Source organism: Rhipicephalus sanguineus, chromosome 8, assembly GCF_013339695.2.
Source record: "Rhipicephalus sanguineus isolate Rsan-2018 chromosome 8, BIME_Rsan_1.4, whole genome shotgun sequence".
NCBI classification, from domain to species: domain Eukaryota; kingdom Metazoa; phylum Arthropoda; class Arachnida; order Ixodida; family Ixodidae; genus Rhipicephalus; species Rhipicephalus sanguineus.
Window position 1 is genome coordinate 157,373,178 of NC_051183.1, and position 25,254 is coordinate 157,398,431.

Sequence of the window (25,254 nt, forward strand, 5' to 3'; positions counted from 1 at the left end):
GATAGGCGGGGAAGTGAGTAGGCGACGCAGTTGCTTGAAGGCTTCGTCGCACGAGGTTGACCAAGCGGACATACCGTTACTAGCCGTAAGCAAATTCGTCAGTGGTGCTATGATGGTTGCAAAATTACGTACAAAGCGCCGGAAATACGAGCAGAGGCCTACAAAGCTGCGAAGCGCCTTAAGGGTTGTGGGCTTGGGAAACTCTGCGACGGCGCGAAGCTTGGCTGGGTCAGGAAGCACACCATCCTTCGATACAACGTGTCCCAATATTGTTAGCTTGCGGGCGGCGAAACGGCACTTTTTGATGTTGAGCTGGAGGCCGGCAGTGGTGAGGCAGGTCAGTATCTCACGCAAGCGAACAAGGTGCGTCGGAAAATCTGATGAAAACACGACGATGTCGTCAAGATAGCACAGACATGTTTTCCACTTGTAGTTACGAAGGATGGTGTCCATCATGCGCTCGAAAGTAGCGGGCGCATTGCAGAGCCCAAAAGGCATTACGGTAAATTCGTATAAGCCATCGGGCGTCACAAAAGCTGTCTTCTCGCAGTCACCTTCAGCCATCGGCACTTGCCAATACCCAGAGCGAAGATCTAAAGAAGAGTAGTACTCCGCTCCTTGCAAGCAGTCGAGTGCGTCATCTATACGAGTCAGCGGGTAGACGTCTTTACGAGTGATCTTATTTAGCCGACGGTAATCCACACAGAAGCGTATTGACCCGTCCTTCTTGCGTACTAGCACCACAGGTGACGCCCAAGGACTGTGGGAAGGGCGAATGACGCCACGCTGCAGCATTTCATCGACTTGCTCGTTAATCACCTTACGCTCGGCTGCCGACACACGGTATGGTCGCTGCCGTAATGGAGGATGAGAACCTGTGTGGACGCTGTGACTGACGTTCTCCGTACGGCCCAATCGCGTTTGATCGCAATCAAACGATGAGCGAAAATTCTGCAGAAGCTCGAGTACTTGCATGCGGTACGGAGGTGGCAGGTCGGCATCCAAGACAGATTCCAAGATGTCTGATGAAGGCGAAGTTGATGATGATGCAGAAGACGTGCGCTTAACGGGAGAAGTAAGGGCGTCGAGCTCATAACAAGGCGTGTCATCCGAAGTCTCGATGATGTGAAACGGATCAACAGGATCAACATGACCAAGAGATTCTCCTCGAAGCAAGGTGACGGGGTGCTGAAACGGATTGCACACAAGCATAGCCGATGATCCAGATGCAGTAGTCAGGACGGCAAACGGGAGAGGGAGAGCCCTGCGACGCAGAAAAATAGGCGATGGCGTAAAAAGGACGGTAGCATCTGGCGCTGTGGAGCAAGAAACGGGCACAAGCACTGACATTGCGGGTGGTATGTCCGTGTCGGACACAACAGTGAGCTTTTGGGCGATACTTTTAGAAAGTTCAGGCAATGCGTCGTCAGAGAATGGGAAGAGCGCCACCACGGCCCGTGCACAGTCGATGATGGCACGATGCTGAGACAAGAAGTCCCAGCCGAGGATGATGTCGTGTGAGCACGAAGAGAGCACAAGGAATTCGACGATATAGAGCGCGCCGTCAATAACCACCCTAGCGGTACATGCAGCAACCGGTGCTACGTGCTGCGTACTTGCGGTGTGCAGTAGCATGCCGGAGAACGGCGTTGTGACCTTACGTAATTTTCGAATAAAGTTCTCGTCCACGACTGAAATCGCAGCCCCAGTGTCAATAAGCGCAGTTGCGGCAGTTCCTTCTACTATGACGTCGAGTAAATTGCGTGGTGACTGTGCAGGCCTTGTAGAAGTCGCGAAGCTGGCAGTTCGTGCCTGCGGAACTGCAGCAACTAGTTTCCCTCGCTAGGTGACTGCCGACTACGTAAGGGTGAAGGCGAGCGACGACGGGGTGACGGGGAGCGATGGTTGCTGAAAGGTCGTCGTGGAGGCGGCGAAAAGTCGGAGCTGAGGCGCGTCGCATGGTCGCCAGTAGCGTATGGGTAGCCGTATCCGGGCGTTGCGGCAGCTTGATGAGCAGGTGACATGCGACGGTTGCAGAAGCGTGCCACATGCCCGGCGAAACCGCAAGCGAAGCATATGGGCCGGTTGTCGCGTGTGCGCCAGGGATTCTGAGCATATTGACTCCGAGTTGGCATTGGAGGAGGCGCAGGAGGCTGGGCTGTTCGCGGGTACATTGCTTCAGAGAAGGCGAATGTCGGCGGCGGAGGTCGCGCCGCGACCGCGGCATAGGTCAGAGGTGCAGCTACAGGCAAGCATGGCTGGGTCACTTGGCTGGGACATGGCTGGGGCAACATGGGCTGGGTCAACATGGCTGGGTCAGGTACCGATTCGGCAAGTTGCTCGCGGATGGCCCTCCTGATGGGAGTAGCCAGCGATGCGTCAGGTTGTAGGGATCGATCACCCAGAGGCAGCATAGAGAGCTGGCGCGCCACCTCCTCCCGAATAAAGTCTTTGATTTGGCTAGAAAGTGATGTAGCGGGTGACGGGTGGGAGGCTAACGTGAGGCTCGAGAGTGGTTCGGCAGCTGTGACAGCGCTGCGTGCAAGGACCCTTTGTCGACGCAGCTCATCGAAACTCTGGCAAAGAGTAACGACGTCCGCGACAGAAGCAGGGTTCCGCGCGAGAAGCATCTGAAATGCCTCGTCCTCGATGCCTTTGAGGATATGTTTAACTTTCTCCTCCTCGCTCATGGAGGCATTGACGCGGGAGCAAATATTTACTACATCCTCGATGTAGCTCGTATACGTCTCACCGGGCTGTTGAGCACGCTGGCGTAGACGTTGTTCAGCGCGCAGCTTTCGTAGAGTCGGGCGGCCGAAGACTTCTGCGATCGCTGTCTTGAACTCAGGCCAGGTATGGATCTCGCGCTCGTGATTGTGAAACCAGAGGTTGGCGACGTCATAAAGATAGAAGATGACGACACGGAGTTTGGCCGGGTCATCCCAGTTGTTGGTCTCACTGACGCGCTCATATCTGAAAAGCCAATCTTCCACGTCAGCCTCACCGGTTCCGCTAAAGATGGGAGGGTCACGGTACCGCTGAATGGCGCCGCTGGAGCTGGAAGCCGCGGCGTCGGGCTGACTGGTGGCAATGTCGGTCATTGCAGCGGTTGAAGCAGCGGGCAACGTTCGGTTACGAAGTTCCAGGTTGAGGTCAGGGATTGCAGCAACCTCCACCAGATGTCGTACGACGGTTTATTAACAACGTACTGACGACTTGTGCAGTCTAAGTAGCGCCGGTCCAACAGGAACGCAGTCCACGCGCACAGCAACAGACGATCGAGCGAGGCTTCTTCTTCCTCTTCACTACATGTAGAACAGACTGTGCGTTTCGTCAGAAAAGAAGCTAGCGAAAATGGCCTATTTTTCTACTGATTCATTCCAAGAAGTGTTAAAAACTTCTGGATACAGTACAAACAATAGCCTGTCCTTTTATCACTTAAATGCGCAAAGTTTAAGAAACAAGGGAGAGGAAGTCGAGGCTGAAATGAAGCAGATCAACTACACTTTTGATTTTTCTGCTTTTACCGAGACGTGGTTCCGCTCGGAGGAAGACGTCATTCAATTCACTGGCTACAAACATGTAACTCAATTCAGGAAAGAAAAACGAGGTGGGGGTGTGACCATATACACGCGCCAAAACTTATCTTTTGACATTCTGACTGATTATACGGGCGTTTTTCGAAGATTTTGAACGTGTTAGCCCGTTACACCGGAACATTTTTATCATTGCGCTGTACCGCCCACCTCAAGGTAGCACAGAAGCCTTTCTTCAGTTTATTGAGACATGTTTAAAAAATGCTAATTCAAATAAATGGCGTGTTATTGCACTTGGTGATTTTAATACTGATGTTATGGGTAGATCTCCGATTCAAGCGGCCTTAACTGAAATAATGCTACTGTATGGCTGTACAAATACGATTAAGTCCCCAACACGAGTAAACGAATCAACAGCAACAATAATAGATCTTTGCTACACGAACTTTTCTCGGGACGCGGTTTTTTCCGGAGTGTTTTCGTCTGGTCTAAGTGACCACTTGCCGTTCTTTGTATTTGTCCCTTTAAGTAAAAAGCGAACTACCCCTATCCAATCACGTAGAACGAACGATTCCAATAATATCGCTATTTTCTGTGAGTTGCTGAAAACAACTGATTGGACAGACGTCTACAATGCAACCGACCCAAATGAAGCGTACGAAAATTTCTTTAGAAAGGTTATTAACCATTACAATGTCGCTTTCCCTGTTATGGCAATTAGAAAACACAGAAGGGCCCATAAAGATTGGATAAACAAGGCTCTTTTTATGAGAATAAAAGAAAAAAACTTGATGTTCGCTAAATTTCTTAAAACGAGAAGTCCTGAGATATTAGCTGAGTACAAAAAGTTTCGAAATGTGCTAAATGCTGATCTAAAAAAAAGCAAAGTCGTCATTTTACAGAAAAAAGTTTTCAAACATAGGTCACAATCCTAAGCAGATCTGGGAAGGAATTAAAACTCTCATCGGCAGCAAAGCTAACACAACACCCGTCGAAATGCTGGTTAAGGGTATTATCTATGACGGTGTTGCATTAGCCGACAAATTCAATGAACACTTCCTGGAAGCTGGTAAATATGCCGACTCAATTCCCTTGCCTAATAATACCTCTCTTACTTCATGCATTCAGGTTTCCAACTATGACTCGATATTTCTGACGCCAACAACAGAAGCAGAAATCACAACCATTATTAATTCTCTAAAAAATACTTGTGCTCCTCGTGATGATGACATCTCACCATTGCCAATTAAGAATTCCATTGGTTGCCTTATAGAACCACTGACCTATATATTCAATCAGATGTTGGCTACTGGCGTGTTCCCAGATAGATTAAAGATAGCACGTGTTACTGTTATCTTTAAAGGTGGAAATAAAACAGAATTCGGTAATTACCGGCCAATTTCAGTTCTGCCAATTTTTTCTAAGGTTGCTGAAAAAATAATTTATACACGTTTCTTTGGCTTCCTTTCCGCAAATAATGTGATAAGTGATCATCAATACGGTTTTCAACCTGGGAAATCGACTGAAACCGCATTGCTTTATATAAAAAATGTCTTAATTCGAAACATTGAAATGAAACACTTTACTATCGGACTATTTCTCGACTTCAGTAAAGCGTTTGATTCGGTTCAACATGACATTATCTTAGCAAAATTAGAAATTTATGGAATTCGTGGCATTGCAAAAAGCCTTATGAAAAGCTACCTGACTGCACGTCAACAATACACAAAGCTACATAACGACACTCGCTCTAACTACGGAACAATAAAATATGGAGTACCTCAGGGATCAATATTAGGACCCCTTCTATTCACTATGTACATAAATGATATTGTAAACATTCCTTCATCTTCGAACATTATCCTATATGCCGACGACACTAACATCTTGTTTTCTGGTCCCAACCTAAAAGAACTTGAGCAGAGAGCGAATAGTTGGCTTGAAGAATTAGAGGGATGGTTGAGGGTAAATCAGCTGAGAGTAAACATAAAAAAAAACTAATTTCATTCTATTCCATGCTAAAAACAAAGCAATAAACCACAACCCAAAACTCTATTTTGGTAATTCAGAAATAACATGTAACAGTAGCTGCAAGTTTCTGGGCGTACACTTCCGCAATGACTTGAGCTGGTCTGATCACGTGAGTCATGTAAAACTGAAAATGGCTCGATCCATTGGTGTTATAAGCCGTATTAACCATCTTCTTCCACATTCGGTGGCAAAGCAGCTATACTTTTCTCTCGTTCATTCGCATCTCACATACTGCAACTTAGTTTGGGGCACAGGTAATAGGACCAATGCACAAGAATTAATTATCATGCAACAAAAATCACAGCATATCCACGGAGTGAATGATGATGAGTGGGCGAAGCTGCGGAGGTTCATCGGTAAACCGTGAATCTTCCGTGAATTCTGCCCAGTACATCATCACCGACGTGAGATCGGGCGCGTTTATACTAAAGGTTCGATGAGTTATGACGACTTGCAGCTCACTTTAATTTTACATGTACGCTGTGAATTTTCATTGTTTAGAAAACCATTGCTTTAGAAAAATCTGGCGTCTTTCGTTAAGCAGCTGGCGTCTTTTCGTTTTGCTTTAGAAACATCTGGCGTTCTTTCGTTTTGCTTTTACAAAACATCTGGCGTCTTTCGTTGGTTTATTTCATCAATCAACGGCGTTTTGAACAAAATTTTTATTGTTTAATCACGCACAGGAGAAATCTCACCAGGCACTACCTTGGAGGTAAACAATGGCTGCTAATGGGAATGAGAGACAGAAGAAGTCGGCTTTTAGATAACACTTACACTTCTACTTCTACTAACGTTTCCTACTGGAACATGCCAATGGCTGCTAATGGGGAATGAGAGACAGAAGAATTCGGCTTTTAGTTAACGCGCACGCTGCGAATTTTTTATTGTTCAACAACGCACAGGAAAAATCTCCCACCGGCACCACCTTGGAGGTCAAAGCGTAAGACTTGTTATGGACTACGACTACTACTACTGCTACTACTACGACGACGACGACTACGAGGGACGAACGGTTGCCGCCTTAAAGGGGTGGTGCCACCAAATTTGTGGCTTGCGCGTTCTTTGCTGTAAGCATTTCCTATAGCTCAAGGAAGCATGATGCACGCACCAAGATTCATGTATTCTCGCTAAATAATTTAATATCGCCTTTTGATGTGGACAACTTTCGGTTTCGGTTTCTGGGCGCCGAGGTTCGGCAGTGACGTAGAAGTGTAGGAGGCGTGTTCACGTGACCACACGAGGCTGTGACGCCCTTAGCCAGGAAGCGATCGAAACTCGGCGAGTGATGTAGCAACCGATGCTTTGTCAGTACTATAGTGAACTAGAATATATTTTAGTTCACTACAGCCGGTACGTACGTTGCGGAAGTGGCGGAGGTCCGGAGGTCACTCACGTTACTACAGCAGATTTGGTGTGACGTCACTACAACTTTCGTTGTCCATCCTACAGATCTACGTCAGTGTTGGCGCGCTAGCGATGGGTTTCGATCGGGAAAATGGGCATTTAGGTACACTTTGGAAGTGAATTAAAATATATTCTAAACGTTTGCTGTGTCCGACCCTTCGTGTGGAATATCCTTGCATACAGAGGAAACCCACAACAGGCTTGTTATAGCCTCGAAATTTGATGGCACCACCCCTTTAAGGAGCTTCGCCCCTAAAAAGCATTGAAGCTAATAACTAAAAGGCCAGATAGACATAGCAATTTATTTTCTGTTTTTCGTGTATTGTGTTTCACTGAATGCTACAAACTTAAACTGATGGTTCTTATTTATAATCGTATAAAACAAGATTTTGCTTCATTCAGCAATATGTACCTCACTCGTCACATTGAATATAACTTACGAAGGACGTCACTTGTTTCAGCTCGATCTAGAACAAATTATGATACCCAATCAGTTGACCATCAAATAGTAGATGTATGTAACAGTTTTCCTTCTGTAGTAGAATTATCACAGATAAGCAGATCTGTACATTATTTTAAAAAGAAAGTAAGATTACTCTTCGATCCAGGATGAAGTGCTTGTTTTTGCTTTGTTTTCTTTTTGTTTTGTTTTTTGTGTGTGTTTATGTGCATGCAATTGTATTTTGCCACTTGCGATGTATACTTCTGTTCACCAGGTTGTATTTCACTGCGTTTCAATTGTTAAGCTACTTACATTGTTAGCTCCACTTGAATTCTGAATTATGATGGATACTATTGCACCTCTTCATTCATTAAATCTATTCACAACTTTACTCTGATGGACATATCAACATGAAATGGTTTTTATAGGTTTTGTACTTCTATAGCGAAATTGCTTGAAATTGGTATGAACCTTCTATGACTTCTCTACAGTGATGCTGGTGAATTGTGCTGTACTGGATGTTTTTCGCTTTCCTCACCGCTGTCCTTGTTTTTTGTTTTTTGTTCACGAGCCGGGATGTAGGCCTAGTCAGGAAACAGTTTCGTCCGTTTCCTTCTGCCTCATCTCGGTGGCATGTAACTGTTTTGTACACATGCCAGAATAAAGTATTATTATTATTATGTAATACTCGAGGCCGTTAAGTGCCAGCCTATCGTAGTCTACTCGCACAGCGCCACCACACGGTAGCGGCGAACGGAAGCGGAGCGCGCACTCGATGGCCCGAGGAGAGCGTTCTCCAGGCAAATAAAAAAAATAGAGCAGGGTTGAACACATAAGTAAGGTTAACTAGGGGCTGTCGCAAAGGCAACCTTTGCAATGTGATAGCATCTTTGGCAACGCGATTGTGAACACCTCACGGTTATAGTGTGGACCATTCTCGTCTCTCTTTTTCTCAACTAAGGCTAGTAACTGCGTACGTAACACCATTTTAACACGAAAGTGTTTTATGCCGGAGTCCACCAAGACTTCACTAACGCATTTCCGTCACGGATGTGACGTTCTTAAAATGTACACGAACATAATACAAAGAAAAAAAAACAGAAGAAAAAGTTACACGAATACGGAAAATTTGGGAATCGAACCCACGACCTCTCGGTCCACGACGATAGAACGCCGAGCGTTTAACCCACTGCGCCACAAACGCACTTGCGGGGAGCTACACAGACGCGCTTTATATATCTAACGATCCTCCATGTACCTGCGCTCTTGCTCGGGGCGGTGCCGCCGCCTACGAGCAGAAAAGAGAAGTACTGCATTATGACACTAACGCGCACCGACAGTGAGCGCTTCGGTGGTCTCAGCACTGCGACGCCTCGATGGCAGCATTCGAAGGGACGCTGGCATCAAGAAGCACTACCAACGCCACCTAGGTCGCGTTCGCCCTACTCAGCACAGCGGAGCGTGGCCTCCGCAATCAGCTGTGAAAATGTTTCTGAAGTTGATCGCGGAGGCGACTCGGTGACGATTCAGTTGCGTGCTTCGTCTTTCGCGTTGTGCTAGCACGTGCAGCGTAGTGCAGCTTTCATATGCACCAACGGTGTTTCTCCGCTGTCTACTGATACGAGTGTGATGGCACCGACTACGAGAACTGCGGCATTAAGCGCCGTCGAAAGACAACGACGTCGGCGAGCTAACGTCGCGCAAGTGAGTTTGGTGCAGCGATTGACACGCCAGGGGGGAGCGGGAGGCCTTCGCGCGTTCACGGCTCAAGCTGAGAACTCTGCCTCTCGCTTTGCAGAAGTTGACCGCATCGCTACCCAACTGGCTGCCATACACACACCGAACCAAGACCGAAATGATCGTACCTTCGCCGAAGCGACCCGCCAGCGGGACGCCGCTCGACAATACGACGCAGGATGCCCAGCACACCTACAGGATGGTCCACGACCCGCAAATCATGCACCCTTCGCTGCAGCGGACCGCGAGTTCACCAAACTATTCAGTGACAACCCGTTCGGTTTCGCCTGCACGGTTTGCGAACGCCTGTGGTTCACGTGTGATTTGCGCGATGCTACGGCGCGCGCAATGCAGTGTCTCCGGACAATGTATCCCGGTCTCGAGTTTTTCCAAGACTTCCGCTTATGTGCCCACTGTTTCACTTTCGTGTTCTATACCGATTCCTATATCAGAGGGATCAACCACATTTTTTGTTATTAATGCGGAAACCTCATATGCCTCCCTAAAGACGAAATTTCACCGTCGGCGTCGGAGTTCCGCGTCATCACCGAATTGGTGGCGAACCGCTTGGGCGTCAGCTTCCAGTACGGGAGGTGCGGGGTTCGATCCCCAGTGCCGGCCGCCCACCCAGCGGTTGCAAATGGGTACAGCCGGGCTTCGTAGTGGTCTTACAGTGCCACTGTGGTGCGGAGCTTAAGACGCCTGGAGGATCCCCAACCCGCTGCACGGGCTCAAGGGGAGTTCCGCGTCATCGGCGACGTCTCGCGTCCTGCGGCGTCGTGGACGAGTGGTCAAAAAAATCATCATTGCGTGATGACGTCATATGATGACGTCATCACGAAATCACAGATCGCAGACATTTGTGACGTTAGCACGACGTCACAAGTTCCGGCCTGACGTCATGTGGCGTAACGCCACATAATGCCGTTGTAGCACCCTCCTTTGGGCGGCGAACACAACCGGAGAGCGCGCGACCTCGAGAGAAGAAAATAAAGACGGCGCTTCGCAATGGCTCGTGAAACCACGGCTCGTGTTCCCTGCTGACGTCGATTCTGGTTTAGCCGTCTTGTTCCTTCCCTCCTGTGGCATAAGCCTACACTACCATCACATGACATCGTAGCTTGGTCAAAGGTGGGCTGATCACAGAGGCAGTGAAAAACCAGGTGAGGTGCCTCCGATCCTGGAGGCAGATCGAAACCACGCTAGGTGCAAGAAGCTTTCGGAGGGTGGCGGGGCATGTTAAATACATCTAGGGTGCCTACATGACCAGCCGTTCATGTAGGCCCTTATAGATCAACTGTGAAGAAAAAGAAGATGGCTTTCGCCTTCGAATCATCTTAGGTGTCTGCACAAGGGACCCTGTGATTTTTTTTATTTTTCTCTTCTTTTCGGCAGACAATTACGGCCGAAAATCCTGCATTATCGGATGCGTGGAAATTTGTAAAAAAGAGACGCCAATTTCAAGCATTAAACACCGACGAACAAGATAATTAGTGGAAGTATATTCGTAATAAAAATCCGAAATTGCATTCCGCGACATGGCTGATAAATTAATTGTCAGATCATTTTCCAAGAAGCTATCTTGCCCACCTCTGGTAGTTCGCTATTCAATGTGCTTTTGCGACACATGCATGCCGCAACTGGGTGATTCCACGAGAGATCGAACATGCCTGCCCGGTCGCAATTTTTGTTTTGCCTGGGTTTTTTATATTTTATATGGGCACATTCAAAGTGCACGGAACTGAAAATTTTATTTCCAAGAAACGCTCCCAGCGCGCCAAAAAAATATTTGAAGGTGGCGGCGCATGCCTCCTGTTTTTGCTCACTGCATTGTTTTCGGATTTTACGGCCGAATTTAGCGCGAACTATAATTGATGTGTCGAAATTTTTTTTTGCTGGTTTTAATACGCACTACTGTGAATTACATCCATGCTTTTTTTATGCCGTCCTCATTAAGAAGAAAATGTGAAAAAATGGCAAACGCGGCCGAAATCAAAAAAGGGTCCTAAGTTTGAGGCGCCTTGGCGCCTTTACTATTTCAAACAGAAACTTGAAAACAGTGTCAACTATAGAAAAGAGCCTTTGCAACATTTTTACAGAAGATAATTTTCCTACGGGCAGCGCAAAAAAAGAAAAAAATAGTTAAAGAAGCGAGTTTTTTCAAAAAAGTACATTTTCAAAAAATAAAATAAAAAAAACTCCGGTCTCAATTTTGACGGCAATTTTTTATCTAAGAGCGCTTATGTCAACGAACACATGGTTTTAATATCATATGTCCTCATTTGTTTGTTTACGAGATATAACTGGCCAAAGTGACCCTTGCTGTGAGTGCTCACTTCAGGGCGACTGATGGTTGTTAATAGCTTGCATTGTGCGTAAATCGCAGTTTTAATTATTCTGCTGCAGAAAAACCTTGCTCTGGTGGCTTTTCGTCAAGAAAAATGTGTTCTCAGATTTTATTTGGCTCTACCGTGTGCGAAAGTAGGCTGCTGCCGCCCTCTAAAGGGTGATTCCACGAGAGATCGAACATGCCTGTCCGGTCGATATTTTTGTTTTGCCTGGGTTTTTTTATATGTTATGTGGGCACATTCAAAGTGCACGGAACCCCAAAATTTTATTTCAAAGAAATGCTCCCAGCGAGCCAAAAAAGTATTTGAAGGTGGCGGCGCAGACCTCCTGTTTTTGTTCACTGCAATGTTGTGGGATTTCACGGCCGAATTTAACGCGAACTATAAGCGATGTGTCGAAAATGTTCTTGTTGGTTTTAATACGCATTACTGTGAATTACATCCATGCTTTTTTCCAAGTATTTCAAGGAGCCTTTGCAACATTTATGCGGAAGATCGTTTTCCTACAGGCAGCGCGAAATAAGAAGAAAATAGCTAAAGAAGCGAGTTTTTTTCAAAAAAGTACATTTTCGAAAAATAAAACAACTCAGGCCTCAATTTTGACATTTTTGTGTCGAAGAGCGCTTATGTCAGTGAAAACACCGAGTTAATATGTACGTCCTCATTTGCTTTGTTCAGGAGATTTAACGGGCCATAATTACCCTTGCTGTGTGTGCCCACTTCAGCGCGGTCGATAGTTGTCATCAGCTTGCATTGCACTTAAATCTAGTTTTAATTATTTTCCTGCAGTAAAACCTTGCTCTGGTGTCTTGTCGTCAAGAAAAATGCATTCTCAAACTTTAATTATGTCTAGCGTGTGTGGGGATGGGCTTCTGCCGCTCTCTAAAGGCCGAACGCGTACGCAGTTTGCAGCTTACAACCTCAACTTACCCGCTGTATTCGTTAATCAGAAGCACGCGAGACACCGCGAACACATGGTTTAGGTCACTTTGTCAAAACTCTCCTTGCACACAGAATAAAGCATCTGTATGCAGCGAAGGCCAACTTAATCTGTAACTAAATGCCACAATCAGCAGGCGCGCTGTTATGCAGTTGTTTTCTCACTGCCTGCTTGCTTCCCTTCCATTACATGCATTGTACGCTCTAACCATCTTCCCCATTCGACGCACATTGTGCCTAAACAACATTTGTAAAAAAGTTAGCTCAATGATTTCCGATCCGTTTATTTCACGTCCCGCTATCACATGTTTTCGGCGTCGCAGATAACGTCTTCCTGTATCACCTCGACGTTTACCCCAGCGTTTCAGCTGCCAGAAAACGTGCGGCGCGGCATGATTAAGCCATGAGTGGCCGAAGCTGCCCAATTTATGATGTTTTGTTGCCACTTTACTAAAGTTCTTTCCCACGTCGAGGACAGCAAAGGTCATTGGTGGCACCAGACGGACATTACCCTTAGTTTTGACAATGAGTGCGGCCTACAAATTAAATATTACAGCCCAAAGCGCTTAGACACCCTTAGTCATAAAATGTTCAACCGTAAGCAGTTCTGGAAAGGCATTCATGACAGCTGCGCAGATGTGAGATAATTTGTGCGGCGCCGTTCAGTATAAACGTTTCGGCTTGCTCTAGGTCTAGCTGTTCACTACACGCGATGCGCGCGGCCCATGGCTACGTCCGATTGTTCTGTTCAAAAAAAGAAGATTGCTGAGGAAAACGTTTTCGATGCGCAGATTTTTTTTTCTTTGCTCTTTTTGTTGTTGCCTACCTCCAGAAGCTACTGTCATAGGCTGAGGATCTTCGCGACACCTGCGAGGTCTGCTTGCATTGCTTTAGGCTCCTCAAGAAAAACCTGTCTACATCTAACCGCGATGAGGTAGACCAGGCATTCCTTCAGGAAGAAGAAGCGGTTGATATCTTGAACAGGCGCGCCCATCTTTCCTCTGATGATTGTAGGCGAAGTTGTAGGCTGCAAACTGTTTACACGTGAGCCATTTAGAGGGCGGCAGCAGCCCACTTTTGCACACGCTAGACACAAATAAAATCTGAGAACACATTTTTCTTGACGAAAAGCCACCAGAGCAAGGTTTTTCTGCAGCAGAATAAATAAAACTGCGATTTACGCACAATGCAAGCTATTAACAACCATCAGTCGCACTGAAGTGAGCACTCATTGCAAGGGTCACTTTGGCCAGTTATATCTCGTAAACAAAGCAAACGAGGACATATGATATTAAAACCGTGTGTTCACTGACATAAGCGCTCTTCGATAAAAAATTGTCGTCAAAATTGAGACGGGAGTTTTCTTTATATTATTTTTTCAAAATGTACTTTTTTGAAAAAACTCGCTTCTTTAACTATTTTTTTCTTTTTTCGCGCTGCCCGTAGGAAAATGATCTTCCGTATAAATGTTGCAAAGGCTCTTTTCTATAGTTGACATTGTTTTCAAGTTTCTGTTTGAAGTAGCAAAGGCGCCAAGGCGCCTCAAACTTAGGACCCTTTTTTGATTTCGACCGTGTTTGCCATTTTTTCACATTTTCTTCTTTTTGAGGACGGCATAAAAAAAGCATGGATGTAATTTACAGTAATGCGTATTAAAACCAGCAAAACAAATTTTCGACACATCATTTATAGTTAGCGCTAAATTCGGCCGTGAAATCCGAAAACAATGCAGTGAGCAAAAACAGGAGGCATGCGCCGCCACCTTCAAATATTTTTTTGGGCGCGCTGGGAGCGTTTCTTGGAAATAAAATTTTCAGTTCCGTGCACTTTGAATGTGCCCACACAACATATAAAAAACCGAGGCAAAACAAAAAATGCGACCGGACAGGCATGTTCGATCTCTCGTGGAATCACCCAACTAACGGTGTATCGAGAATCAACCATGTACGCTTTTACATTTCTCCCACCTACGACGCTTCTTTTCTTAGCAGCAGTTAGTGTGTGGAAGAAAAATCGGTGAGTTGATTTATTTTTGTAATCGTCGCCCTTACGCGCGCTCAGGCTTGCTTTGACAGCGTTTCACGTGTTCCCAATTTTCGTAGATTTGTGTGATAAATCAGGCATTGAACGATGAGCCGTGTGCATGTTGCCATGCTTGCGTGACCTTAAGGTGGACAACTTATGGTGGCCAGAAATTGCCAAACGACTGCTTCATTCTGTCAAGAACTACAACTTCGCGCAATTGCAGATGTAAGCTCGTAGGTCGTACAACAACTTTGTGAGGTTATTGGTACGATAACTACGCACTATTATTTGCATTATTTGCATCAGGATTGCGATTGTGACGTAGAGTGCTGAACAAGCATGTGCACGTCCCTTGTCTCCGATGGCATCAATAAAAAAGTAAATAGCACACTTCTTATGTAATTCGTGAAAATAAAAGAGCACTGCTTGACTCAATTGCGTGTGAGTATAGCCAATAGATTGACGTTCATTTGTGCAGCAGACCAGGTAGCCAAGGTAGAGGGCCCAGGCATCTCAAGAAACTTGAATGCAGCAGCTTTGAATTGACGCTATATTGTACGTACCTGTGAAGATATTTCCGCGGACACGAAGACGTCGGGCTTGCAAGGTTTAAGGTGAGACCCCTTGTGCCTGTTAATGCAACAATAGAAATCACATTCGACGCAATTTCTTCTGTTTCTCTTGTTTTTCAGCTTTGTTTAGCTTGAGCATCAATTGCACGTCTTAAATAATACTGAAAAAGCCATAATAAAAACGATCAACGCAACTATGAGTAAAGGAATGTAAGGCCGCATTGGGCGGTGCAGAGAAAGCATCACCATAAACACTGCTGATGCTCGTCTCATAGAAGTGGGAGAAGATAGTCGACACACTCAAACCGTGCCTATAGTTCGATTGAAAAGGTCCGTCACGGGTTGCAGCGCTCTTGTTAAAGTAGGCTAGAGTGTGAGGGTTCCTGTGACATTAGGTCACTGGTTTCACCCTTATCAGAAGCAACAAGATACCTAGCTGTGCCAATACCAAGTAACACGCACACAAATACCTCAAAGAACGGATACATAGAGTAGAAAGATCACTATAAGAGTTGCATAGAAGATGCCCAGACGAGATACAGATAAACCTGTTACTGACCTCAAGCCCACAATTACGCCAGCAGCGGGACCAGTACAAGCGTAAAAGTAACAGCTGTTGAAAGCTGGTATCACGCAGGTATCAGACCCAGAAGGCCTGATACCTGCATGAAAAACTTCACAATAATCAGCGACTCACAATCAGCGTGCCGTAACATACGAGCAAGCTGGATATCTTAATAATATTTGGGGTTTAACGTCCCAAAACCACGACACCTGGGGTTCTTTAACGTGCACCTAAATCTAAGTACACGGGCCTCAAACATTTTCGCCTCCATCGAAAATGCAGCCGCCGCGGCCGGGATTCGATCCCGCGACCTTCGGGTCAGCAGTCGAGCGCCATAACCACTAGACCACCATGGCGGGGCAAACTGGATATCTTCCCTGGCAATGAAAATATGGCAAAGCTTTGCAATAGAAATCATAACCCGACACGTACTAACGTCACATGCACACAATAGAAGGAACCACTGGCAGGAAACAAAGCGGTATACGACGCGGTCCCAGAATACGGTAGCCGAGCTCTCCTGTATAGAAGGGTGGCGCCTTGGGCTAGTTGGTAGGTCATGACAATTGTTAGAGCGCAAAAGCAGGACAAAGACAAAAGGTACACGAAGACGTTTTCGTGTACCTTTTGTGTTTGCCCTGCTTTTCCGCTATTGGCCGCGAGATCGAGCGGAGTCGCCGCCTGGCGGCTACTGGCTGAAGCGCGCCTAGTGTGGATTGCTCCCTGCGTCGTCTGCTAGCCACGTCGTGTTTGCATGTGCGCGTACGTCCTGCACATTCTCAAAGGGCGGCTTGTTCTGTTATGTTAGCGCGATTTTAACTGCTCGTACGTATCCCTAACAATGTGTACAGAAGTAAATGGGCTTGCTGGGCTGCATGCGCATTGTAATAAGATCAGCGAGTGCGACTTTCGAGAGGGCTGTGTATTGGTGTCGTACCCTCCGTTCGCCAGAATCATTTCAGTGCTGATGCCGCTTTCTGGTTCAAGCACATCGTAAAGTGCGCTTGGCATAGTCCCAAACATGCTGAGGAGCATTAAATTCTGTGTTAATGCAGCGTTTTAGCGACTCGGTGGTAAACAAAAACGAGGCTCATGCTTTTTCGCGTTGCTGTTAGGTGTATAACTGCGGCACAGTAGTTCATGATGACCTTTAGTTTCGCTTAAGATGTCCTTTTATTTTACGGTCGTGGTCCCGCTAAAGCGAAATATTTCTATCGAGTGAAGCCTGAGACTTTAGTACTCAAGCTGGCCCTAAAAAAAAACAGACAATGGAATGACACGGCAGTGATAAAACGGTGTTGCCGCGCACAATTTGAACTTGCGGCAAAATTTATGCAGAAACACCCATGTGCTTAGATTTAGGTACGCTTTGAAAAACCCAGATGTTTTAAATTAATCCCGACGGCGTGCCTTACATTTTTGTCGTATGTCACGCGAAACATCATCCTTTTTTTACATTATCTTGAGCGTTTGTGTGGAGTTGTTATAAATTGATGGAAGGCAGCGGACATTAGTTCAAGGAAAAAAAGACCCTTATTCCATAAAATAACCGGACCTTTGTTGCATCACTGTCGTGCACGTAATCAATGGATGAAAACTCTATGCTAAACACTCTTCCATGCGTATGCGTACTCGCGCGAACAGTACTATTGAACTCATATTGCACAGGAATATGGGCAGGTATACAAATGAAGAAGAAGTAAACACTTAAGTAGTTCAGGCGTGCTACAGCAGTGCGTAGTACACAGAACGCAGGGTAAACACTAGGGGTGTGCGAATATTCGAGTTTCGCATTCGAATCGAATAGTACCCAATCGAATAATTCGATTCGGCTTTCGAATAGCTAGTATTCGAAGTTTCGAATAATTCGACAGGGCGAATATCTAAAACGCGACAAAAGCCAATGGTGCAACTTGTTTAGGGTGGGGTGGCAAAAACTAACGCTAACATTGTTGCAGTAGGCCTTTCGTTAAAACTTTCGCTGACATCTTGGTTCAAAAGCGAGCGCATCGTGATCTTAAAAGGAATCATGTCGTTTCCGCACGTAGAAAAACAAATGACAAAACTGTCAAGCCCTTCACAACTTCGTTTCCGAAAGGAAGGCGCGGACTTTTGCGTAGTTCGGTTGCCTATGCCGCAGGCTCCGTAAAACGACCTTACTTAGGCCTGCAAAACGCTGTCATTACCTTCACATGTAAAAATTTGTTCACGCTTGGCAGTCGCCACTGCCGCAGCGAACCACTCGTTCAGAAATTTCTATTGCTTTCGGCACGCAGTGAAAACGCTGCTGTGAACGGGCGCCCGACACTTTTGGGCCCGAGCACCCATGGCAATGAAGCCCAACATTACCGTTGTCAGATGAACCGTATTGCGCGACAATGGGAAAAAAAACTAGCCACTCTAAACCCCCCTCTTTTAGTCGTTAGGAGGTTTGGAGTGGAGCTACTGACTGGAATGGCGGCTCTTCTGTCAACATGCAGCGCGCCTATAAAAGCTGAAACAAAAGCCACTCCTCGAACAAATGCCTAATAAAGCTGTCGGCACGCCGTAGCGTCCCTGATTTTTCCTTTGTCTTGCAGTAACTGGTCGTACACATTTCGTGTACATATGCTATTCGACATTCGATTCGATATTCGATATCTTGGCCATTATTCGGCACTATTCGATTCGAATTCGATTCGAGGTGAAATTCCACTATTCGCACACCCCTAGTAAACACGTACAGAGTAAACAACAAAAAACGTCGTATGGTGCGTAAGCGCAGACTGTCACCCAGGGCGAGCATACCTTTCATCGGCAGATTGCGCTTCTCTCACTAGTAATAGTAACGTCGGATGATCTTTGTGCATCGATTCAACAATGAAGAGCGTATATATTACCAGTAAGCTGCAATCAACGCATTTTATTCGCCGTCAATCGGCTCGAACAGCTCACAACGAAGCGCCGCTGTGTGCATTTGTATACGCGCCGCCGACCGCCTCTCCACACTAACGCGGCGACGGTGCTGCCTCCTATAGGTCGTTCTCGCCGCGAATAACAATTGTCTCCTGTCTAGAGAACAGTAAATGTGCAAAATGGCATGATATCCTGCAGAAAGATTCGGAAATCTTGCAACATTACCGAATGGAAAGGAGCAAAAGTGCACCTAAAATTAGCATGAGAGCCGTCGGCAATATTCAGATGTGTATAAACAAACTAGCTGTGCAATAAGGAATCAAATCTACTGTACCAGATTCGGTTTGGGTACTCGGGGATCTTCTACGAACCTAAGAGCCTTCGCCGCACTGTAATGCCTTCTCCAGACAGACACCTTAGAGAGAGAGAGAGAGATAATAAAACGAGAGAAAGGCAGGGACGTTAACCAGAATTGTAGCATCCGGTTTGCTACCCTACACTAAGGGGAGGGGGTAACCTTAAATTTCACCGATGCTATAATACCCGTAAGCGTTCGGGGACACAAGAGCAAACGGAGAAGTTAGAGGAGGAATTCGCGTTTAGTCTGAAACCACTCCGTCGACATGAACGTCACGGTGACGTGAGCATTTCCTAATGCGGTAAAGAAAACGCCTCACTGATCGGTTACATAACTAAGCGCTGCTAGCGCCAGCGTCCGGAGTATTCGCCTAGCATCACCAATCCACGTAGAATGCGCTCCGACACACCACAAGTGCTACACCAAAGAAAATACGGAAATTTTCGTATTTTCTTTGTTAGGTGACAGAGACCTCACCACCTCTTAATGAGAAAACAGTCGTGCGTGGCTTTAACTGGCTTAAAGCTGTAAACACCAATGTACAGCGGAGCTGAGGGGCCTGCTTCGCTGACTTAACGTTGCGAAGGTTGATGACGTCGTCACTGACGTCACACAACGTGCGCTCGGCGCGGCTGCATATTGGCTTCTCCCACGCCCGACTACCTCTATCACCTGCGACCCGCTGCTCCTCCTCACCGCTTGAGAACTTGCATGCCTACAACCTCCAGCTCACCCCCTCCACTCACCTCTGCATTACCCTCACCCTAAGTTCCCTTTATTATCACTTGAAGGAAAGAATGTGACTTTTAAGGGCTCCTTTTTCCTTTGTTAGACACAATATTAATGAGAACTAACAGACAATAATGCCAAGGAAAGTATAGGGGGTGTTATACGTAGGAATTAGGGTAGATATATGAAGAAAGTGAAGTGGACGAAAAGATAACCTGCCTCCGGCAGGGACCGAACCTGCGACCTTCGAATAACGCGTCCGATGCTCTACCACTGAGCTACGGCGGCGGTTATCCCCCTCCATTTATGGGGTATATATGTGCATTTAAACCTAGGAGTGTTAGTTAGCGCCGATCGCAGCCATGGCGGCGAGTGTGGAAAACACTTTTTCTGCATGTTGGCGTCACGTAGCACGTGATCTTTTTACGAGCTGGCAGCTGACCAATAATCCCTCGCATACTACCTGAAGGCGTCAAGTCTGCCATAACGAGACCCTCCCTACGAAAGAAAGAAAGAAGGTGACTTTTAAGGGCTCGTTTCTGCTTTGTTAGACACAATATTATTGAGAACTAACAGACAATAATGCCAAGGAAAGCATAGGTGGTGTTATACGTAGTAATTAGGATAGAAGTATGAAGAAAGTAAAGTGGACGAAAAGATAACTTGCCGCCGGCAGGGACCGCGTTATTCGAAGGTCGCAGGTTCGGTCTCTGCCGGCGGCAAATTATCTTTTCGTCCACTTTACTTTCTTCATACTTCTATCCTAATTACTACGTATAACACCCCCTATACTTTCCTTGGCATTATTGTCTGTTAGTTCTCATCTTTATTATCACTTGCAAAATGTGCATGGCTATGCTATGCTTTACCCTCTCCCCTCGTCTTTTCCCTCTCTTCTGTAACCTCGCATCACTCCTATTCACCCTCACTTCCTCTTCGCACCCCCTTGATATACAGGGTGTTTCAAAAAACGTGTCCAACCTTCTCAAAAAATCAGGAAAATGCGATATTTGCTTGGGGTTTTCAGAATTGCTTTTTCTGTAGCGGCAGGAATTTAACATAGTTAAGGACACCATTTAGGACAGTAATTAAGAAAGTTACAATAATTAACTTTTTAATTAGTGGAGTTAGGTGATTGTGTCAAAAGGGAGAATTGAAGTTCTTCATGCGAGAAACCACCTGAGCTTTGAGATTTCTAAAAAGCGTCTCTAGTAATGTTGTGGCGTAATGAAATTCAACGAAATGCAACGGCTTTCAACAGCGAAAGCCATCGAATCGGTGAATTTCATTACTTCGTAAATAATTACTAGAGGGCGCTTTTTCGAAATCTCAATGGTGGGATGGGTTTCTGGTACGAAGAACTTCAATTACCCAATTGACACAGTCACCTAACTCCACTAATTAAAAAGTTAATTCATTGAACTTCTATATTACTGTCTGAAGTCGTGTCTCTAACCATTTAAGATGCTAGCGCTACAGAAAAAGTCATTCACTCATTTTGGACGTCTCAGAAGAACATGACAGTTGCGTTTTCCATGTTTCTGTTTAGGTTTCGCCATTGAATTGGTTGAATTTCATTACTTCGTAATTATTACTAGAGCCACTTTTTCGAAATTCAATGTGGGTTGGTTTCTGGCATGAAGAACTTCAACTTCCCATTGTGACACAACCACCTAACTCCACTAATTAAAAATTTCATGAATGCAATTTTTTAATTCAGTCCCAAATAATCTCGTTAACCATCTTAAAATTCCTGCCAATACAGAAAAACCAATTCTGAAGGCAGCAATCAAATATTGCATTTTCCTGATTTTTTGAGAAGGTTGGACACATTTCTTGAAACACCCTGTATATAGTACACTATACATGGCCCGGAAAGGCTGTTGATCCTGGTTGGAACCCCAGGCTCGGACGAATTTCCCGACAAAGAGGAAACTGTTCTTTCTGTGAAATCCGTGTCTATTTCCTTGTGTGTTTTCGCTACAAGCGGGTGGTTGCCTATTTTACCTTCCACTTACACAATAATTCAATCTTTTTAGTGTCATTGACTAAAACGGCCTTCCTGTGCGTATTACTACTACGTCCTGCTAATCGTCGTTACTCTTGCTATTTACCGTTTCTGTATTTCATGACGATTTGCATTAACTTGTTCACTCTCTACGTGCACCACCACGCTTGCTAACACAACACAAGCGCTTGTGTTGTGTTACCTATCTTTGTGCCATCCGTTTGCGCGCTGTTATTTCCCATAATGTATGACCAATTCGCTCAACATTCAGTGTTGCTTCCGAATTGAAATGCACATACAAGGAAAAGAACATTTTTCAAAAAAAAAAAGCTTGGTTCTAATGTGCCACTTAGCAGTAAACATATCAGTGAGAAGAGGTGTCGTTTGGAAGAAGGCTTCAACAGTTCAACCTCCTGAAGTCTTTAGGGATGAGCGAAAGGCAGGGGAGGCTGAGTTACGGGGATACATGTTTATTCCAAGCGCGTTCAAGCCTAGGAGCCAAGCCACGCGCTATGCCCACCTCGAGCCCACGCTATTACGAGCTTCGCCTGACTTTGGCTAGATGGCAGCATCTACAACATCTCTCAATGCAATGAAGCGACGCTCGCTGCAGCAGGCGGCTTCGCACACCTTCGACTACTGGTATGCCCGTCGGAAGTGTCCTGGCAACGCGAACGAGTGTCTATAGCACAGTCACTGGTACTTCGCTGTCGTGACCTCGGGAATATGGAACTAGCTGCGTCCGTTTTTCGCGTACAGCGCCAATGTCGGTGCTGACCCAATAATATCGAGGCTCATCAGCTGGGGCTTTGCTCTCAGGTATGTCATCCACACGGAGTCTACATAAAGGTCATCCAAGTCGCGGACTCTGTAACGTCTGTCCAAGTCTTCAATTTGGCGTTTTCTGTACCTTTCCTCAAAGTTCTAAAGGCTGTCTCGATCTGCAAATTGTGGTGTCAGCTTGATGGAACAAAGAGAAAGCCTGGATCTCAGCCGACGACACATGAGTAATTCGGCACGGCTATATCCATTCTTAAAGGAGTCGACCTGTAAGCTAAAGATGTCAGTTACGGGCCCTTGACCATCGTTATGAATGTCTTAATTTTTACTGCAGAGGCTGCAGTAAAAGGCCATTACTTTGATGATAGTGAAGGCTAGATGTAATGTGTTTGAAACCGTAGTCTCGGGTGGAGAGTGAAAACTCAATCGACAAAAACTGCAGGCCATGGTCGGAAACCACTTCTTCGGGAATTCCGTGGCCTGCGAAAATGACGTGCAATGGTTGATTACAGCTGCGTAAGTGACCTTCTCCAGCCGAACTACTAGGCGTATCTTGAATATTAATCAGTAGCCATCAAACAATAGTGGTTCTTGAAGTGAAACAAGTCCATTCCAATGCATTGCCAAGGTATTTCAGGGAATTTGAAGCTTATGAGTGGCATTTCCCAGTTGACTCGTGTTTCGATGAATAGCTGACATCGCTTCACCAGGAACGAGACGTCACATTCTATGGTGGACCACCAGACACAGTCTCTGGCTCGAGCAAGTGCCTTTGTTATGCCAAAGTGTGCTTCATGCATAAGTCGCAGGACTTCTTTTCGGCAAGAGCCAGGGACGGCAACTTGCGAAGCGTAGAGGAGTAAATAATTCTTCACATTGAGCTGGTGTCGATGGTCGTAGAAAGGGTCAAGTTCTAAGTCTGTCCTGGAGGGTCATTCTTTCTCGCACATCAGACGAAGTTGTGTGCAAACAGTGTCTGCTTGTTGTGACGCTTTTAACCATTGAATACAATGTTGCTTTATCGGAAAAGATGTTGTCATAGAGCAGGGAAAAGATTCCATGCTTTCTTCTAACTCGCTGTATCCTGTCTCTCACAGAAGCACTCTCGAAAGTGTATCGGCGGTTGGAAGTTCTTTGCCTGGAACGTATGAAACATCACATTGATATGGCAGCGTTCGTATCTTTGGCCTCTGTAATCCAGGCGTCAAGTCGTCAAGGCTCTTCGAAGTGAAGATGGTAACAACGGCTTGTGATCCGTCTCCAGCTTGAAGAGCTTGCCAACAAATCGCTGAATAATCAAATAATCGCTGAACTTGTCGCATGCCTAGACAAAAGCAACAGCCTCTTTTTCCATCAAGCGTAAAGCTTCTTGGTTTCTGAGATATAGGTTTCAAAACAGGAGAAAGTACCTCAGATCAGGCTGGCCGACGTTCCGATAGGGGACCTATCTTTGTCAAAGGCGCCTTGTCATCCCTGGCGTGTTAGTTTTAAGGGGTTAGTGATGACGTCATGTCCAAGGTGGCGCGTCTGTTGCTGGTGGTAATTTCTGCCTGGAAAGAGAGAAACTCGAAAGCAGAGGAGTGTAGCCCAAGGGCTACACTCCTCTGCTTATGACATGACACCGCGTTTCTGCTATGATATGACACCGCGTTTCTGCATATTTTGAAGTTCCAGGTTTGTGTCCTTGTACAATGAAATTGGTTCTAAAGAAGACAGGGCGTGCAAACACGGACACAAGAAAGCAGTCAGGACACCAAAACGCCGAAAGAAGTCAGGACACCACAGTCGGCATTTGTGGTGTCCTGACTTCTTTCTTTTTTCCATGTTTGCACGCCCTGTCTTTTTTAGAATTAATACTTACCAACTAGCTCAGCTCTCTGTTATTCTAAGCTTCATTTCTAGTACTCTGGGCCCTTTTCCATATACTCCTACTTATCTGAACAATCCTGCTTCGTTGGCTTCTTTAATTGCTATTTGCATGTTGTGTGCTAGAACTTTTTCATGGTTTCTAAGAATAGAGTTTGCCCAGTTGAAGTTCAACTTTTATGCGGCTTTCTGCAACCATCAAGCGGACAGCCAGGAGGATATGTGCCGTATTGACCGTGGAATCATGGCGTCAAGTGAGATTTTACCAGGAATGTCTCAAGGTCTGTTACTCGACTTCGCGTGACGATCGCCGCCAGAAGCAGATGTACGCCAACTGGATGAGGGTAGCTAACCAGCATGCGTAATTCATATGGAGGGTAAAACTTCGAGAACTTCAACCATGTAAGAGGAAGATTATGTCTACTGTTTCACCACAAAATAACGTGCTAGACCTTGGAGGAGCTGCCTTAGATGATAGTCACTGCAGAACCGTAGCCTTAGGTCCCAAATACTGTTTTAAGCCGAACCTGAAACCAATAGACGTTCTAAGTTTGCCGCGTACAATCACTAGACTCGTTCCTGAAGAAGAGCGCTGCCACTGCATTTCAGACTGCGTTGCTAGTATCAAGGGTTCTAATATGCATCTCAAGTGTCCTGATCTTATCCGGCCTTTGGTTAATTACTGTGTCGAGAATAAACTCAGGCCAGTGATTTCAGATAAGGAAACGTATTTTGTAATTATGCCGGACAGTTTGTTCTCAGAAAAAGCATTACCAGCCATAAAAAAAAGAATTTTCGGACGGTAAAACGTAAACCATCGGAAGTTAGGCAACGTGCTGTCGACCTTTGTTAAGACATAACCTTGATTGAATAGCTTGTATGTCAAGAAGGCTAAATCACTTACTTTAGAGTTGTTTTTTCACCCAAAACATATAACAACGATAAAAACGAGATTCCGTTTCGAGCAATCGTATCAGAGAAAGGCACCTGCTATGTCGCTGTATCTAGTTATTTGCAGA

The 25,254-nt window shown here is 45.8% G+C and overlaps 1 protein-coding gene across 1 annotated transcript in view; it reads right to left on the minus strand.

Annotated features, from left to right (window-relative positions):
• The window catches only part of LOC119403632 (solute carrier family 26 member 6), a 133,146-nt gene that overhangs the window by 12,240 nt on the left and 95,652 nt on the right, over positions 1-25,254 (minus strand). The window contains exon 13 of the mRNA XM_049418378.1: positions 15,050-15,092. Coding sequence (XP_049274335.1) covers positions 15,050-15,092 — 43 coding nt within the window. The remainder of the gene's footprint in view (positions 1-15,049; positions 15,093-25,254) is intronic.